General features: G+C 35.8%; 1 protein-coding gene across 6 annotated transcripts in view; it reads right to left on the reverse strand.

Annotated features, from left to right (window-relative positions):
- Positions 1-4,091: 4,091 nt before the first annotated feature.
- GCC2 (GRIP and coiled-coil domain containing 2) overlaps positions 4,092-20,532 on the reverse strand; it is a 47,981-nt gene continuing 31,540 nt past the window's right edge. For 3 of the 6 annotated variants that reach the window (XM_006922787.3, XM_015597795.2, XM_025040445.1), the window contains 6 exons: positions 19,596-19,772; positions 16,784-17,001; positions 15,005-15,193; positions 13,840-13,979; positions 11,912-12,113; positions 4,092-5,579 (listed from right to left, as the gene is read on the reverse strand). In XM_006922787.3, coding sequence (XP_006922849.2) covers positions 5,509-5,579; positions 11,912-12,113; positions 13,840-13,979; positions 15,005-15,193; positions 16,784-17,001; positions 19,596-19,772 — 997 coding nt within the window. In that variant the 3' untranslated portion in view covers positions 4,092-5,508. Of the gene's footprint in view, positions 5,580-11,911; positions 12,114-13,839; positions 14,036-15,004; positions 15,194-16,779; positions 17,002-19,595; positions 19,773-20,532 lie in introns of those variants that run through there. The other 3 variants (XR_003043410.1, XR_001517853.2, XR_003043411.1) reach the window with 3 other exon arrangements.

Here is a 20,532-nt window from a genome sequence, read left to right on the forward strand (position 1 = left end):
GGCATTAATGGAAGTATATTCTGATTTTTTTTTCCCCAGAAAGATTTATTATATAATAGTCCCTAGCCTGTTGCAAAGAAGGTGTTTTTCTTTTGGTTTCTAGTAGGTGACATCTAAGACTCTTGGATCCCTGCTTTATATAAAGTCTTAATAATGTCTTTCTTTTTCTAATAGGTATTCAATCATGCTTGCTACCCTCAGTCTCAGTCCCTGTCAGTGTTAGTGACAGTTTCAGTATCGTTTGCTCAGATTCCCCTGGGGCTCCGCGATTTTGGGTTTGGAAGACATGAGGGAAGAAGCCCTCTATGTTGGGGGATGGAGGCTGCAGTTCAGGCTCGTGTTTTGCATTGGTGGCTGGTAATAATCAACTCTTGCTTCTTTGCCATTCCCACTTCTCTGACATTCCCACTTCTTTGCTTCCTGCCCTGATCCCTAGGCAATGCCGCTGCATGGAGCTCTCAGCTCTGTCAGGCGGGGTTGTTCAGGGAACCCACTGCACCTCTTTCCTTCCTCCTTCTCCTGCAGGGAGCTCTGGCTGTGAAAGGTAGCTTCTTTTTCTCCCCCCAGTCTAGTGCTCAACTCCTGTGTTTCTGACCTGTGGTAGCTCTTATGTGCAGATCCCATGCTCAGATGAGCTGGTGTGCAGGTTGGGTGTTTTTTTTTTTTTTTAATTTTATATGTTCAGCTTATTGTTGTTTCAAGAGGAGAGATCTAGGGACATCTCTCACTCCACCATGTTTCTGACAGCCAGGAGTAACTACTCTATAGAGATTTCTAACTAATGTCCGTGTTTTCATCCCCGCCTCAACTCAACTTCCTTCCCCCTCCCCTAGCTCACAAAATAGCTAATGCCTCTAGTTCCTGTGTCTTTTTTGGGGTTCTATATGGCAAAATGTTTTCTCATGCTAGCTCCTATTTCCTGTACTCTGCCAAGTTACTCTAACCCATCCCTCCATCCAAATATTGTGGATTCCTTATTCAAAGGCTCTTATCTCTTATTTTTTTTCTTGTAAGCTTATGGCTTATGCATTTTCTATTTTCATTTTAGTGGGGCATGAAGAAGAAGTGCATTCAGGCCACCATATTAAGCCCCATATACATGGTTTATGTTAACCTATTAAATAAAGTTACTTTCAAATTAATCGATTCAATTATTTTAATTCTGGACTGATCCAGATCTAGTGAATTTAAAACTACATGTTACTGATTGAGAGATGATAACTATTCCTTACTGCCTTTCATAGACATTTTGATCAAATTAAAAATATAGCATGAAAAATCAATAATGTTAATTAAGAACTTCTCTTTATCAAAAACTCAAAAAGAGATTTCTAGTTAAGATGGTGAAGTAGGTGAACGTTGTGTTTGCCTCCTCTCATGACATCAAAATTACAACTAAACTTCAGAACAACCATAAATGAGAGCAGAAGTCCTACAACTAAGGACTGGTTGGAGGGGCAGAGGCAACAAATTGGATGGCCCCACACTACTGGAGACAGAAGTCCCCACAATTTCTGGCTATGAAAATCAGCAGAGATTGTGGCTGAGTGAGATGGTGGGCAGTTTGAGTCTCAGGCATTTCTCTTAAAAGGCCTGTGCACTTACTCGCTGACAGACTTACTCGCTCTGAGCTTCAGCAATGGGGCAGCAGCTTAAAAGCACCAGGGACATATGAGGAGGAACTGAATTGTCTGGCTCCAGGGCGAGGGCTTGAGAGGCAGCTTTCTCTCAGAGTGCAGGTAGAATCTATTGTTTCTTTGTTGAGCTGTTTCTCCTCCCTGAATGCAGACACAGGTTGGCCACCATATCTGAGTCTCCATCAACATGGCTAACACTCGTTGCCCTGCCCTTGTATTCTGAGATCCCACCCCCTCCAATTTGCATGACCACCCAAGGCTTCCAGTGGCTTTTCCATGCAAACAGCCTGTCTTGGTTCATGCTGTGGAGTCTCTTAAAATCTCTCAGAGGTTCACAAAGCCTCCCAAAATAGCATCTAGCCTTGGCATGCCCCCTACTTTTGCAGAGTAGCCCCAAGTCCGGCACTAGTGGCAGGCAGCCCCAGGTCACAGCTTGGCCTCTCAAGACACCTCCAAGCTCAGTGGGGGTGGCGGCCATCTTCAGATTGCTTGGTGGCTCCAGGGAGGGCACAGGCTGTGGCTGAACTTGGCCTGAGGTGGGGGTCCTCCCAGGAGATTCCAAGGTGAACACATATGGTAGCCGGCTTCTGACTTAGCTTGAGCACCACTCAGATCCAAAGATGACACACCCAAAGAGCAGACTCAGCATGCACCAGATCCCTGCTAAAGTGAATACTTCTCTGTAGGGTCAGTCCCTGAACAACGGCTCCTTCATTCTAGTCACTGCCAGTCCTCACAACCAATCAGCCCATGGGTCAATCCCTCCCACTGTTGTTTAGCAATCAAGGCTCAACTGTAACAGCAGGGCACACACACCCATACAAGGAACACACCTAAAACACCCAGCTCAGGTGACCAGGAAGACTGTGCCATTCAGCCCCACAGGACACCTACCACATAAGGCCAGTCCACTAAGACTGGGAGATGTAGCAGCCTTACCTAATACATAGATACAAACACAAGGAAGTAGTGAAAATGGGGAGATAAAGAAATATCTCCTAAATAAAAGAACAAAATAAAGCTCCAGAAAAAGAAAATGGAGACAAAATGGAGACAAGCAACCTACCAGATGCAGAGTTAAAAACAGTGGTTATAACGCCAGTTACATGAAGATGCTGACTTGACTCTGTAGGCCCAAATCCACATTCCTGAGAATTTGGTTCAGATTTGGTCAGGGCTCTGTATCTGACTTAGTTGACTGTGGTTGGACCTATTTACCCCTCTGTATGGAGGTGGGGCAGTTTCCAGAAAGAGGCAGGGGTAGAGGGGATTGTCGTCAACTTAAATACTGGGCAGACATCTGGACAGGTAACCACTACATGGTTCAGAGCCCATCCTCGAAGGGAAACCAGGGTTGTCACCTCCATTATTGAAACTAAAATCATATTTCCTCAGTGTTCTATTCATACAAAATTATTTTTTTTTTACAAAACTATTTTTTTAAAGTGACAATTTGAAGGTCACAACTTGTTTTCTCCCATGTATTTTGAATGCAGGTGAAAAAGATTTTCCTTCTGTACATAACTTACACTTAAATAACCAAATGCTTTTTAACACTCATGGGTGAAAATCAGCTCAAAGACACATGCAAAGTTGTATCAGGTTGCTTTTCCTGTTGTATATTAATTTTGAAGCAATAGCTGATTTTCAGATAGCAAATCAAAACAGAATATTTAGTTATATGGTATGAGTACTTTTTTGTGTTGAGCCATTCACCAAATACCAAAATTGTGTCTTTATGAAAAACTTCATACTCCTCAATACTATATATTTCCAGCTACATCATCAGGTAACATGGGTTTAAAAAGAACAGATCACTGTGTGCCTTTAGCAAGTCTTATTTAGCTTTGCTAGTAAGTAGTTTGGTTACACTCTGACAAAGCTTGTTTAAAGAAATGTAATTCTCAGAGTTTAAAAAATATATAATTCTTGATCTTACATTGTTTGGAGCACAAGCAGAGCTCACTGTACACAAAAGATGCCTTACATCACAGAGGAGGCTGTAACCTGAAGGTGCCCAAAGAAAGGCTAAGCATGGCTTGCAGTATCCACTGGAAGATGGATGTCAGACATGGCAGGTACCTTGGCCTACAGATCACATAACAAAAAGTCAATCTCTGTTGTTTCAAGCATCTTATATTCCACGTCCCAGGTGTGTAAAGACGGTAGTAAAGGAATTAGCAATTCTAATTCGTAAACTAATTTAAAACCCCAAAGAGACAGTGTCTCAAAGAAAAAGAGTAGGCATAAAAATATTATACACAGTTAAACGTATTTAATAGAAATATTAAAATAATCATTACATTTCCTCTCATTGCTGAAAACATGAAAGAATACTCCTTTCGTAATCAAAGTAATAATTTTTTAAACATGTGAAAAGTTATTTTTGTTATTACATAAGTAGAGGCTGTATTTCAAAACAAGTTTACACAGAATTCAAAAAAGGGCCTAAACTTAAAAGAAAAAATGAAATTTACTTAAATACTATTACAGTTACATTGTATGCTGCTGGCATACTTATATTCACAGTTTATAAAGTAAAAAAATCTACAGTTTTAAAGTCAGCTCTGAAATAGATGCATTTTCATTAATACATTCACTAGTTAAGTCTGTTTTTTTTTTAAACAGGAAGAAAGACATTCAAGATATTAAAGAACAAACTCAACATGTCAGCAGCAAATTTCAGTTAAATTAAATTGGAAGCCAATACTCTGAACAACCAAAGTACAAAGTCAGTTCACCAGTGGAGACGGAAAATGAGAATATAAATTGGAAGGCCTGAGAGAGAACTTCATAGAACATATTATATGGTAGATTTTTTTAACAAATAAATATTAAAAATAGAATTCTCAAATTTATGATAACACAATTTTGATCTAGTCAATAAAATATACATAGAGGCATCAAAGGCATACCATCATCTATAGTTATTCACAAGAACTGTGAAAATGTAGCACTGATCATAAAGCATCTCTCTAAAATGCCTTCTAATGGAAAACTTATAGAATGCCATTATCTGCTGAAACATGGGAAGCACCAGTTTCATATTTAGATAAAATGCTGAGTAATGCAGTCAATGTTCTGATAAATTTTTATTTGGGGAGATGGAAAGAATTCTCAAACTAGACTCATGGCTTAGAAGTAGCTGAACCATAACAAGAACCTGGAGAGACAACATGAAATCAGCCCAAGGTAAGGTCACGCATGGTTCTATCTATTCATATTCAGCATATGCCAGCCAATAGTGCGCTGACAACACAATGAGTTCTGAGATAATTTACTTTACAGAAGAAAGAACAGTTCATTTTTAAGTAAATAACTACATAAATTGTATTTTAACTTAGTCTCATAATTAACTGTAGCATATTTACCTTAATAGTCCCTTAATAAACATGCCAACTTTACCAATAAAGCATTTTCCTTTCAGTTCTAACATTTTAAAAAACAACTTATAATAACAATCTACAATTCTGATCTTGCAATAAATTTTCTTGTAATGTTATCTTAAAAGCCTAAATTCCAGTTGGCATGGTACCACAATTTCGTTTAATTTCAAAATTCACAGTACTGCCCAGAAATAGGTGGGTCCTGAGGTTTCAGAGAAAGGAGTGAATTCATGCTTGGTGTTTTCACCTGGCAGCATGCTTGGAAGATCAGAGTCAAAGGGCTGTGGACTGGTATCAACACTTCAGGCTGCTGTACTTTTACTTCAAGATGAGACTTTTTAAATATATATGACATGCGTATGTACAAATATATGTAGATGTGGATGTGCACACACTTTTGACGAAAGAATGACAGAAATACATGTGAACCGTTTTTGCTAAGTGGATTCTATTTGGTTTTAATAAGTAATGTTCTTTCCATCAATCTATCGAATTCCAGACCAGCTATGCAGATAGGATGTCCATCCAGAGGAGCGGGAAGCATTTTCTTCCTCACCTTTGGGGAGTTAAAAAAATATATATATTAATCTTCTCAAACCATACTTAGATATTACAAATCTGTCTGTTCTTAAACTTTCAGTATTTATTGTCTTTCTCTATTAGATAATTCCAAAATAAAGTACCCACCACAATTAAGCATTTTTTAAAATAAGGAGAATTATTCTTTTAAAACAAAAGCCTTTATATAATTTACCTTAGAATCTAAAACCAATAGATTTATGGTAAATCTCAAACCTAAACCAAAACAAACCAAAAACAACTGTTTTTTTTTTTTTTTTTTAATCATTTAAAAATCAGGCTTAAGGAATAATTTATTTACAGTTACCCTTTTTAGGGGTAGTGCAATCAGTTCAAACCAAGGTATAAGGCATTTCTACCACCTCAAAGTTCTCACGTGCCCTTTTTTCAGCCAGCACCCACCCACCATTTGTAACCACTGATCTTTTCTCTGTCCTTATAGTCTTTTCCAGAAAATCATATAAATAGAATCACATGGTATACATTCTTTTTGAGTCTGGCTTCGTTCACGTAGCACAATGCATTTGAGAATCATTCATGTTGCTGTGTGATGCAGTAATTCATTCCTTTTTACTGCTGAGTAGTATGCTATTATGTGTCTGTACATGTTTATTCATTTATCAGTGAATATTTGAGTTGTTTCTAGTTTTTAGCAATTTAAAATAAAGCTGCTATAAACATTTGTGCACCTGTTTTTAATTTAAAAATTCTGAGAATTCACATACCATAAAATTCACCTCTTTAAAGTATTCTAATTCAGTGTTTTTTGATATGTTCAACGAGGTTTGTGTTTGTGTAGACATATTTTCATTTCTTTTGGATTAATACCTTGGAGTAGGACATTTGCTGTACAGTGAATATATGTTTAACTTTATAAAAAAATGCCAAACTTTTCTAAGGTAGTCGCATCATTTTGTATTGAATATTCTAGTTTCTCTTTTTTATGATCAACACAAAGAAATCCTGTCTTAAGATTCAGAAAAACTCTGGGCTTCCCGGAAAATTTCAGAAAAGGCCTCCTTTATTGTTTTCATCTTAATATAATTTGTATATTAACATCTATGATGTGAAAGTTTTACAATCTTAAAAAAAAAGTGAACATCTCTTTTCATTACATGTTCTATCCCTCACTACTCTCCTCACCTCCCCAGAGATAACCATTATTAAATTTAGTATGTACTCTTCTAGATACGTTTCTGCGTTTTCAGACATATATATGTATCACAGCTGGATCTCATTCAGAGAAAACATTTTCAAAATTTTAAATGAAGAAACTCTATAGTTTTCTAACCACTTTCATTTCTTTTTCTGTTCATTGTCTGATTTTATCCATGTATCAGTTGTGAACTGCTACATAACGAAGTACCACAAACAGTGTAAAACAGCACATAATTATTATCTCAGTTTCTGTGAGGCAGGAGACCAGGAATGGCTTAGCTGGGTCATCTGTCTCAGGGTCTCTCAAAAGGCTGCATTCAAGGTGTCTGCCAGGGATAGGGGTCTCATCTGAAGGATCAACTGGAGAAGGATCTGCTTTGAACTTGCAGTAGATGGCAGAATTCAGTTCCTTAAGAGCTGCTAGACTGATGGCCTCAGTTCCTTGTCATATAGGCCTCTCCAATATGGCAGCTTGCTTCAATAAAGTATACAAGTGGACAAAGTAGAGAGTTTGCTAGCAAGACAGAAGTCACAATGTCTTGTAACCTAATCATGGAAGTGATATCCTATCATCACCTTTGCTGTATTCCAGTGGTTAGAAACAACTCACTAGGCCAGTCTACTGGCTATTCAAGGGAAGGGGATTACATAAATGTACGCATAACTGGTGGAGGGTATCATGGGGGCAGCAGGCTTTTTAGAAGTCTTCCACAATCTACATGGAGAAGAGCTTCTAGAAAACCAGAGGAAATGATATTCTTTAGGGATGGACAACTGGGTACTAACTCTGCTTTATTCCATCAGAGGAGGTGGAGGCTTTGCTCTTCCTCCTCTGAGAGCAGAAAAACGAGAGCCAGATCACTGTGAAAATTTCCTTAAACGAAATATAGAGACCGTTGTATGTTCATCTGGAATGAATGGTATACTCTGAGTATAAGTCTTGTGACACAATAAAAATTCAGCTGTGTTCTCAGATCTGACAGGACCCTGCCTTGTGCAGTCAATATTCCTGGCAGCTATTCATCTCCTTAGGTAAATAAGAACTAGAGAAAAGCAGTGCTGAGATCGGTGCATTTGCTTCTGACCTAAGCGACTATTCTCTACTGGTAAGATTCTACATCCTCTGCAAATCACATCAGGCACTTACAGTAAATATGTCAGAATGCATGCTCTTCCTGCTAATCTGGAGATGATCAGAAAAGCTTATGAGAGTCTTTGCCTTTTATCCCATTGAGTTTGTTGGCCTTTTTCCCAATCTATACTACTTAGCAGTGTCTTCTTCATGTTACTTCTTTTTGGACTAATGTGGTACTTTAAGTTGTTTTATCTTACATAGAGATACAACAAGGCAGCTACTAGCAGTTCATGACACTTGCTTGGGGTGCAAGTTGGGCCCTAAATGGGTGTTTATTATAAGAAGTTTCATGTCACTTGTCAGAGTTAGATAACTTACTTTATTTCCTAAGCTAACGCTTCTCAAATATTTGCAACCCAAACTCACAGGAAAAAAAATTTATATCAGAAGCTGATACCATTAGACAGATAAACAACATCCATACATATACCTAGACAGTTTCAAGAAACAATTCTTACCCTTACTAAATTCGATGTATCCTTTGTTTGTCTTATTCTTTCTATTTAAAGAAATGTTCTAGATGTGACCCACCAAATTTCATCATTCACTAATGGTTAGCAACCTGAATGAAAAATACTGTTTAAACTCTACACAAAATCAGAGATTGTAAACATTGCTTCGAAGGAGACAAAGAATGCCAAGAGGTATGTGTGTTCTTTGCTTTTATGGTTCCGTCTTTCAGTGCCAAGAAGAGTAGCTCTCAGATCTTCTCTCTGGCACCCCACACATGTATAATGTGTGTTATTTTCAGAGTCTTGGTAAAGAAATGTCCCTGCTGTAGCTGGTGTGGCCCATGACCCATATCTGAAACATGACAAGTTTCCTCTGCATGATGTTCCTTCTTTCATCTCAGACTTTCCACCTAGAAAGTTTTCCTTACGCATTAAGTACACTGTTAAGAATTTCCAGAGGGGGTGAATTCTTAAGCTTCTGTCTGTCAGAAAAGATCTTGAAAAATGTTTTTCCAAAGTTGGCAGTTATTTCTTACAGCACACCAAACACGGTATTGTACCAACACTGTTGAAAAGTCCATTGTGAGCCTATTACTCCTTTAAAAGTAATGAGGCAATATGTCTTCTTTCTCTGGCTGCTTTTGAGACTTTTATTGAGTTTTTCAAATCTGTAGATGGGTATCCTTCAGTAATTCTTGAACTTCAATTATTAAATATGTGTTATATGCAGTCATTCTACTGTATCTTTTATTCACTCGTTTTTTTTTTTTTCATTTTTCTCCATGCCGAGTTCTGAATAATTCCTTCCTACTTATCTTCTTGTTTAATCATTCTTTCTTAAGCCATATTTAAACCTGCTTCCAGACCATAACTGTTTTTACTTTAATTTTTATAATTTTTCTTTTATTTGCTTACATAGATATGAGATATGAAGTTAATGACCTTTAAAAGGTAACTAGTTTAAGTTTAATAAGTGGGGAGGTTTCCTTTATGTTTTCAGGACTTAGCAAAAGCAGGTCTTAGAATTCTGGATTTCTAATGAACTTCTAAATATATCCTGAGTTGAATGATCAATAACATTGGTTTTATTGGGACTCTCAGGTTAGTCTCTTTGAGATCTTGGATTAATCAATGGACTCTCAACTTATAGGAGCCACTTGAATGTTAGCAACATCTACACTAAATTAATCATGCTGGGCTTTTAAAACATGAGTATTAGATATGTTAAATACTTTGACAGCTAATTGTTCTATTGAAAACTATGCATTAATTTAAAAAATTCTCAAGTTCTGATTAAATTTACAATAAAAAAGTGTTAGCTTTGATAGAATAAATAAAAAGTAAAATATAAGAGCAAATTTATCATTTAGGATAGTGATTTACTAAAACTGGGCACTTTGTATTCTTATTTTGGATTTTGTGATAAAAATGCTATTGTGATTAAGATAATGTACCTGACTATTAGAGCTGAGATTACTATCATTAATTATTAGAAAAATGTACTGCAATAATAAAAGATTCAAAGAAACTAACAAGACTACTTATGAATTATTTCAGCAAAAAAAAAAAAAAAAAGAAAAACCTCAATTATATCAGTCCTCTAGATCATAAGGTACAGTCACTATATCAGGTCCTCAGAGTATCAATATCACCTGGGAACTTTTTAAAAATGCAAACTCTTGGGTACCACCTTACCTCTACTTAATCAGAACATGGGGTAGGGTCCAGCAAACTGAGTTTTAATAATTGCACCACATGATTCAGATATCCATTCAATTTTGAAGACCACTCTCTAGCTCTATCAGTTTAGTGAGGATTTATTGGGGTTGGAGGAACATGTTAAAAAGCACCCACTTGATGAGGCAAAGGGATCAAAAGTGGGACTACTACACATTCGGGCCTACTGACCTGATATCTGATATCTCCCATCCCACCCAACTGCACCTGGATCTAATCAGAGATCTAAGTTTCTATTTATAGGCAACATTGGAAGAAGTTTAATGCTATTTTAAAGTGCCAAATCCAGATTAGAACTTTTATAAGACAAATGACCACTTTCTTGAATGAATAAATGACATTATAGGAAGGAATGTGGAATTGATATATATAACAAAAATAAAATAAAGCTTAAGGAACATCACCAAATGCAATGTGTGAATTCTATCTGGGATACGGTAAAAAAACATTTGTGATTATCCAGGTACACTGAACATGAACTGCTAACAGATGACAGAGGAGTCTAGCACACATTGAGGTAGTCAGTGGGGAAATCGTATGTATGGGATTTGCTTTAAAATCTCATGCTCTGCTCTGACCTTGCCTGACTGACAATGAATTGAAAATTGTTAAAGACAGATGAGAGCTACAAGGGATATTATAGTATTCTCTGTATGCTTGAAAGTATCAATAATAAAAATATTTTAAAATTAAAACAAAAATGAAACCATGATCCTTAAGATGCAGATAGCATCTGTATGTGAATTATTTAAAGTCATTTATAAAATCACAATATTAGATCTGACATGAAAATTTAAGCTCTAAACATAGGACATATGCATTTAAAGCTGCATATGCCTGGAAAAATGGGACTCCTGGATATGATTTGGATCAAGTACTAAGACATAGTGAGGAAAGATGGTTAGCCTAGGGATGTTCCCCCTCCCCTCCAGGACACAGTTCTGGAATTTTTCCTTGTCCCTTGCTCAGTTCTCTCCCTGTTTTGACTCAAGTGTGAGAAACAAGCCAAGGATGTGACACAGGTTGGATAACCTTGGGACATCCCCTCCCCATTCAGGATAAGGCTCCAGAGTCTTTCCCTTGTCCTTTGTTCAGCTTTGGCTAATCATAATACCATTATAATATCACCTGAATTGCAAGTACCAGTCTCCAGGCCTCTCCCTACCACCACCCCAAGGGAAGAAAAAAAAAAAACCCCATAATCCAAACAGGGGCAATTGTTCTCTGAGTTCACCTGTACTTTTCTCTAAGTGTGTACTTTGCTTTAATAAATCTTGTGTTTTCCTGTTTGCTATCTGTTGTATTCTTGAATTCTTTCTAGCAGCATAAGACAAGGATCTGGTCACCAGAGCTCTGGGTCAAGGTGCCTCTTTGGACTCCCACCCTGTGGAGCTCTCTGGCATCAATAGTACTATTGTCTCAAGACTATTTTAAGGTAGAAGGGGTGAACAGGCAGGGGAGGAAATAAAAGAGAACAAGTCAACACATGTTAAAAAGGTATGATATAAAATAAAACCACTTTCTTTGATAGAACTTAATGCTAGGATTATAAATCCAATTTTCAAAGAACCAGAAGATCAAACTAAACACTGTACTGTATTTTGCTGCATGTTAAAAATTATATAAATGTACTATAGTTGCCATACAGTGCTAAAGTCAGCTTTTCAAATCTAGTTAGAGATTACACATATGAGATAAACCCAAATGAACAAAATTTAAGTCATAATGTTAAGTCATAGTGTCATGGATAAAATTCTAAGTACACACAAAGTTTTAACCACAAAGCAACATTTAAAAACAGAAATTATAAGACTTTCCTTCACCTACCTTGAGCAATTACAGCAAGTTTTCCCTTTTCTTCAGGGCTGAGCTGTAACATTGTATTTATAACAGGAAGGAGTCTCTCTCTTTCACTACCTGGTTTTAGGAAAATGAACTGTAGCAAGACATTCTTCAAGTATTCCAGGTTAGCTACAGATTTCTCTCTTTCTTGATTTCTTTCCAATCTTCTAATTTCACTTTTGAGAAGCTAGTGTTAGAGAAATGAGTTAAAAATGGGTTTTAGGAGCTTCTGGTTAAACATGGCAAACTGAATACATGAATTTTTCTTCTCTTCTCCCTGAAATGCCCCGCAAAATGACAATAAAGGAGAACCTAGGAGAAAAATTTAGATGAGAAATATCAAGAAATTCCCAGAAGATGGGAGAGATGAAGTGTAAGTGACTCAGTCCAGCTGTTTACCAAGTACCGCAGACAAAAGGAGAGAGTGCATCCCACAAAAACAATGAGAATCCCCTGTATTGTACAGGTTACAATGGACACTGGAGATGAAAACTGAGGATTATGTAAAATTTACACAGATTGGTACCATGATGTTCCTTCCACCTTCTACTCTCTACAGAAACTAAGCCAGTGGACTCAGGACCCCGGGCTAACAGACACATTGTGAGAAGTGCGAGCTAGCGTCTGACAACAGGGGCTGAATTAAATATCTGCATCTACCTCTAATCCTCTTCCCTGTGCTACTCCCAGAAACCCAAGCAGTTAAGATGTACACAGTGAAATTATATTTACATGATAAACAACATTTAACCAAAACAAAAGTCGAGTTCGGGATAGAGTGAAAATTCTGCAATGTAAGACAATCTAAAAATACTACCAACCAGATAAACAGAGTGAAAGATGATATGAAAAAGATGGTAGGATGTCAAAGTCTTTAAAGATTTCTGGGTTGAAACAAACAAAAAAATAGTTTTTTTGTCATTTTAGGTTAGTCCAGAAACGTTAATCAACCCTGTCCTAAAACTTAGGGTCATTTTTAAAAAGTGACAATAAAGTCTAGGAAATTATGTGAGAATGTATATTTGTGGAAATAGAATATTTAAATAGTCCCTTAGGTTCACTGGGCTAGTTAGTGATTTGTTAGATGTGACAATGTTTTGACTATGTGGAAAATGTTTTTTATAGAGATGCATACTAAAGTATTTAGTGGTGGGATGTCATAATAGATATAATTTACTGTAAATAATAATAACTCAGCATTAAAAAAATTAATTTGACAAGGACAGCTGGTCACCCTGCATGGTATCTGGCAGAAGCATGTGCTTTTCAGACAAACATGAGTATGAATTTTGCTTCACCATTTATCAGCTTCAATTTTTCTCTCATCCAGTAATTAAGATAATATTTGCAAAATATATGCAAAATCCAGGGGCTGGCTCATGGGAACTGCTCAATAAGTAGTATGACTAAATTTGGAGAGTCGATTCATCAGTGAGCAGGGTGGAGGAAATATTTCATTTGTGTCATCCTCAACAACTCCACAAACTACCTTATTTCTACATGTTTCTGGTCTCTTTAGGAAAAACTTTCTATATCATTTTTTCATTTCCGCCTCAAATCTGTGAAAAGTAGTTTAGTGTTATAAACATCAGCAGAATGATCGGAATAAGTGCTCCTTGATTTATCTTTAGAATTTAAGGACCTACATCCATTTTATTTAAGCATACATGGAATAATGACTTGTGAACGTCTATCTAATTTCTAAATCTATTATGGTTTCTTAGTAAAGGTAGGAATAGTATTTATAGTAGATACAAAAGCAATATGTCTTGATTTCAGAAATGTAATATCATTGAGAACTAAGATGCTATGAATAAACCTGATATGTGAATTTTTAAACTAAGCTAAGTGTGTTTACAAGGTCAAGAAAACCAAACTGATGTATTTTCTTGTTGGCAATGTTTTGACCTTACCTTAATTTGCTCCATAAGGATTGCATTGGTTGCTTCTGTTTCTCGAAGCAGGCCGTTTAAATGATCAGCACTTTTTGTGGTAGAACTGAGCTTTCGAACCAATTCTTCTTTGGTAACTTCAGCATGACATAAAGGAGACTCTGCAAGATGTTGTTCCAATAATTAATTTTCAAAATCAGGATTACAGATGAAGATTCTAAATAAGAAAAATATCTCAGTATAGATATTTTACTGTTATATTACCTAGATCCATTTTCTTTGCAATTCTTTTAGTCAATATATCTCAATTAAAAGGTTACATATTGAATGTAACACAAATAAGACAGAATCTCTGTTCTAAAGCATATAATCTAACCGAATATAAGCTCTATGAGCCCCAGCTCTGGAAGTTGTTAGTCCTGTGTTTATAAACCATTTTATTAGTTTTATCACTTATCCTCCTTTATCTATTGATATTCCAAGAGCTTGTGTCATTTTACTTATAAAGAAAAAGAAGTATTAACATACTAATCACTTATATCATGGACTCTCATAGGAATTTCATATGAGGTGGGGTAGGTATCATTATTCAAATTTTACAGATGATGAAGCAAACTCAAATACAACAAAGAGTTGGCAAAAATCACAAAGCCAAGTCTGATTCTGAAGTCTGTTGCCACTCTATAGTGATGCCTCCTGCTCACTGCTATTAACTTCACCTGAAACAACTAGGACTGCAATTTCTGCCTACATCATAATGTGACTGTGGATGTAAATAGTCCTTACTACTGCAGATTCTGAGACTTCAGAAAAATAACAAATTTTCCCTGAATTACAAAATTAATATTCATTATAAAGATATACCAAAATTTCACTGTAATAAGGCAAATTTAGCATTACTACTTCATCAAGAGGAATAAACTGTTTCTTAGGAGTGTGAAAAAACATTTATAATGCTTTCTAATATCATTACAGAACTTCCACCTATTTCTGGTTCAAGCTTACGGCAGAACTAATTTTAACTAAAAAATTATTTTGTTTCATCCTGCAGGAAAGTTTTCCATTTGAAAAGTGGTAGAATACTAAAAGAAATTTTATTAGAGTATATCAAAAAAGCATTTATAACAGAGTAATATTAATAAGACAAGAGAGTAGAATTAAGAAAAATATACTTAAAGAAACATACCAAGTTTAGCTTCAGGAGAATTAAGAAGCTGCTCTAAGGACTGTGTGTGAGTGCCGGTGGAAGATACAGACTCTATATCAGTTGTCTCCATTCCTTCTCCCTCCTCTCGGGTTATAGCATGCATGTCCAGAAGGGGAAGGTCTGTGTTTCTTCTTTCTCGAAGGTTCTTCACCGGTTGGTGGGAAGAAGCTGGGCCATAAAATTTTTTTAGAGAGGAAGTGAGAGCGTGTTCAAAATTGATAAATTCAGCATTAACAGAGATACAGAATAAAATTAAAACGATTCTAGAGATGTCAAAAGGTATGGAAAAGAATCTGAATAAATAGTGGACAAGTAATTGTACATAAAAAAAATTTCTGAAAGTTACAAAAATTTAGTAATTGAACTTTTAAGCCTTTAAGTCATTTCAGCAGAAACTATAAATTAAATGCTACTAGCTAGATAAGATAAATTATTAGATAACAAAGCTCACAATATAGAGCGCTACACTGTTGCTCAACATTGGTAGAAATTCTAAAACTAGATTCTAGCTATTTTTGAGGATTAGGCATATCAGATAGCTGCATACTTTCTGAGATGCCCTTGCTGAAGTCTGCTCAGCAGATATTCTTACTGATCACTGCCCATACACCTTCACTTCTACTGGTTCCTACCACTATACACTCACATCTTCAGTACTGAAGCAAGAACCACCTAGAATCCAGGGTAGGGAACTAATCAATCATAATTCCTGGGCAAGGCTTTTCTGCTTGCTGATAATGTACACTTTAATAGAACTGTATGTTTATAAGACACTTTTAAACACATTACTTAATTAATCCCAAGAAACCTGAAGTTCAGAAGAATTAAAATGACCTTGTTCAGGGTGTCATAGATAAGTTAGGGACCAGAATTCTAACCCAGGTCTTTTAACTTCAAAAATTTCACTTATTTTCCATTCCATAAAGTTTTCTTTCAAACACTGGTCCTCTGGTTGCTTTTACTGAAGTATTTTCCTGGACTTCTGATATTACTCTAACTGCTTATTCTACTGCTGATTCCTAGATGATGATCTCTTTGCAACTAGTGTTTCCCTGGCTGGTTACTTCCTGATTGATTATTAACATATGTTAAATGTTCTTGAAGCTTGGTTTTCAACCCTGATGAGTGACTCAGAGCTGTCAATGCCCTGGTGACATTTTCCACAGGAAACAGTATTAAGTATAGAGCTGAGACTTAATACTAATGTAGCCTCATTGTTGCTGACATAATCTCATCTCTTCCAGAAAACAGAATGGAAGATAATTGGGTATGGTTGAACTAAAATTCCAACTAATCAAAAATTTGAAAGGGAAGAAGCTATACTGGCCAAATAATCCTACAAGTTCAGTGCTATTTCTAAGCCTCTTGCTCTCTACTATTTCAAATAAAAAAAAAAAACAGATACATTTTGATGACTAACAATGAAGAACACCGAACAGATCCGGTGAATACTGGAATTTGGACACGCGTCATGAGACTGACAGAGTACATTTGTGTCAGAGAAAAGGAAAATACTCTATTACATGGTGGCTAACAAATACATGAGAATAAGTACTCTCAGGTTACAGAGGCTGCTGTTAAGTATAATCCAGAAGAGTTCAAATGGTTCAAATATCTTCTCAGTGGGCAAATCCAAAATTCATTAATCACAGAATCAACACCAGTTGTTACCTAGTGTTCACATTTGTGAAGAATGTATTAAGTGATATAAATGCATAAGAACATGAACAACTAATGTTTCCATGTGTACATACATACTTCTTGTGCTCGGTTCACTCTTAAGCTGGAAAAGTTGAGCTTCCACCTTGGAGAGCTGCTGCTGCAAAGTCTCCATTGTCTTTCTGTGTTCTTCCTGCAAATGTCGCACTTGATCTCGGAAGCTGTTGCGAAGAACCTCATTCTGGGATGTCAGCTGACTCACAGTCTGTGCATGTTCAGACTTCATCATCATGTTTTCTGATTGTACTGAACATAACCTGAAGGGTGAGAGGACCTTAATTCACGTGAGAGCTTTCAAATTAAGATGCCAACTTAGCCTTTCTCAACTGGGTTCTGCAAGAGAATTATTTGAGACATCCACTGAACATACGAATTTCTCTCCTTATGCATTTATAATAGTACTAGCTACAAAACAACCTGGGGAAAAATGACACTGGATGTCATCTTGTTCAAATCATATTCTGTGTTCCATAGTTCAGATGAGGAACATGGTTGAGAAATTGTGTTGTATGGTTCAGATGAGGAACTTCCTTCATAGTTTATCAGAAAATAGAACTATATTTAGAGTATAAGAAAATTATACTTTTAATTGGTCCACTTCGGGTTATCTTATGTGGTAGATCATAGAAATATAGCATTCCTATATCTTTTCTCTATTACCCTGAAAACACACAAAAAAGAAGTACCTTTTGATTTATAAAGAAAGCCTTAAAGTGCCCCTTTCTGAGCCAATTAACATAGCACTCCAAAACACAGAGACTTGGTTTTATATACTACAGTTGTTTCTGAATCTCACTGCACTTCAGAATCATTGGGGTACCCTGGTAAAAATACAAACATCTAGTTCTCATCCTTGAGCAACTGAATCAGAATCTCCAGTGGTGGTTCTTGGAATTGCCTACTTTTTAGTAGTTTTCCATGTGATTTTTACACAGCCTGACATTAGCGAGGAACCTGCCATTTGGAACCACTGTTTTTAATGGCTCAGTTGTAGTGTTGATGTTCTATATGTTTGGCCTTGGTAAAAGAAAACATTTTCTTTTTACACAAGGTATTCATATGTACACTAGCATAAAAATTCAAACAGTACAGAAGCAATTATAGAAAAAAATGAAAGCCCTCTTTTATTCACTCCCACCCCTCATAGTGTAAAATACCAATTCGAGAGATAAACATCATTAATGGTTTTTAGCATGTAACTTTCCAATATCTCTTTTTTATGTGCTACACATATGTATACCATATAAAGTTTTAAAACAAGATTGAGTGGCTAAAGGGAGACATATGCAATAAAAATATCATGTTTTAGAAAGGGTATCATAATTGCCAAATTCATATCAATTAATTTAGAGAATGATAGTATATATGCTACCTCTCAAACCTGCATTTTTCATGCAAGTATTTTCTTCAAAGAATATCTATCAAAGAAGTAAAGGAAGAACCATTAGCTGTCACAACAATTTTCTAAGGAAGATAAAAGCTACGTTTTAGAGGTAGGGTAAGGCTTCTAGTATTTATGTGGTATCAATGATACTTTTGAATTTACTTATTTGAGAGAGCCAGAAGCTTACACCCCCACCTGGAACTGGAACTACTGTAATGACGGAAGTTCACTGTTCTGTCCCAGCTGTTTACTGGGGTGTTTATACTAGCTAGGTCTTCTGGGCAATGTGGGTATTAGCCAGTCACCCTATTTAGTCCTCTAGAGCCATTTTTAAAATCTCGTATAGGGAAAGTAAGAATATTAAAATGTTTAAAAAAGAGAATAAAGAAAAGGCTATTTCTTCATACTAGGGAACATATAGCAACAATATTATTAGTTTTTAATATTTTGGGGGAAGATCTCTATAGTTATCTCAAAATGCTGTGAACACTGTCCAGGATTTAGAATAATGATTGGCACATCATAGGTGCTCAAAAAATATTTACTCAACAACTGAATTACTTCAGAGGGATCATTTGCACTTTATTCATGTTAGCAATATAACTTGCAAAAATTTTTCTAAAGTGTTGGAAATTTCTGATATAAATATCAAGTATGCATCATTACACACACACACACACGCGCGCACACACACACACACACACACAAAAGCTGATCTCATGGTAAACCCTGGTGATAGGTAGTTAGAAAACTGGTAGATATTCCCTGAAGCATTTGATTTACATGATTAACATATGCAAATCATACTGTTAAAAGAGTAAAAAGCCAAGAAAATAAAGTGCTTTCACTTTTAAGATTACCAAAAAATTGGGCATGTATTATAAACATATCTGACACATGTAAAGTATCCTAACATCCTTGATGAAAGATATTCAATGAAGAATTCTTTTCCTCAATCTAAGATACAATATTACCACCCAATTTCTTTATTATAGGAATTCAAAGTTCCTTGATCACAATAATCTGTTTATTCTGCTAATACCCTTAATGTCTATTTAAAGTACCAATTAACAAAAGCGTAACAATACAAATTGAAGAGCTGCAATGGTTAAGTTGCATGTTCTTTTTCAGTCAGCAGCTGTTACAATGTGTTCCTTTAGAGAGAAAGAAAAATGCTTGTAATTTGATACCTGGTGTGGAAAGTAATGTGATACCTGCTTTGTGTTTTACACAAAACAGTCTAGCCCTGAAGGCCATAGAAAAAATTCAGTACTGGATGGGTAGACAAAACGAACTCTTCTTAAAATATCTAAGTACAATCAAAAGGGAGAGTTTTAAGATAGGAAAAACATCTATTTCTATTATTTTCCATTTGTATTTATCCCAAGGAGCAACACATTAGGAGATCTAACAAAGAAATACTTCCCTGCCTGATACAAACACTGTTAGTGCTGCCAGCAACCTTACTTTTCACGGAGTTCTGCCTCTTTGGATACAGTTTCCTGCAGCATCTTGTTGTGCCTTTCTAGCAGAGTATCGTGTTCAGATTGTAATGTTTGAAGTTCAGATACATTGACCTGTAAATTATTTTGGGTATCTTGTAATTTGATTTTCAGTTGGTCAACCAGCATTTCTAGGTGTTCTCTGAAACAGAAATAAACAGTTAAAATATTTTTTTTTGAAAGAGGTGAATATGATTTTGTGATTTCAAATGAATTACATTTTAAACATTTAATCTTTCAATGTCATACTCCTGCTATTATTATGGGTGATTCTAAAGAAAATATAATAATCAGAAGTATTCAACTAGGATTAAATGTAATGCACTACAGATTTACACAAAGTCCCTGAACTTATAAATATCATATTCAAGTGGAGCAGACCATAAATGGCATCAAAATAACCTATTTTTGTTGTAAAACTATGCCATTAATTTAAAAAAAAAATCACACAGTTCTAAGCTAACCGTTATGAGAACGGTATGTTAAACCAAGTTATAGGTAAACCAAGTCCTTAAAAAAAAAAAAAGTCCCTGGAGAACTTAGACTTTCTCACATTCCAACTCATTATTTTGCCACAACTAGTATAATATTAGATATTAGTTTTTTTTTTTAAATAACATATAAGAAAGATGAAGGAATATAAACATTTACATTAAAATAACTTGAACCCCCAATTCTGGCATGATTAAAAAGCTGTCTTGCAAATAGTGACATTTTTATACTGTGTCAATATTTAATTTCAGATTTAAGATGAGCTATTGATAGAGAAAATATCTCATCATTTTCAGCCTGTAGTTCCTAAATTTATAATAGACACATGAACAAAAAGTAACATAAACATAAACATACAAACATCGCAGGATTTAGTCCTACTTAGAACAGTAAGAGCCAGGTGTAAAACT

The sequence above is a fragment of the Pteropus alecto genome, unplaced genomic scaffold (assembly GCF_000325575.1).
Source record: "Pteropus alecto unplaced genomic scaffold, ASM32557v1 scaffold1579, whole genome shotgun sequence".
NCBI lineage: Eukaryota > Metazoa > Chordata > Mammalia > Chiroptera > Pteropodidae > Pteropus > Pteropus alecto.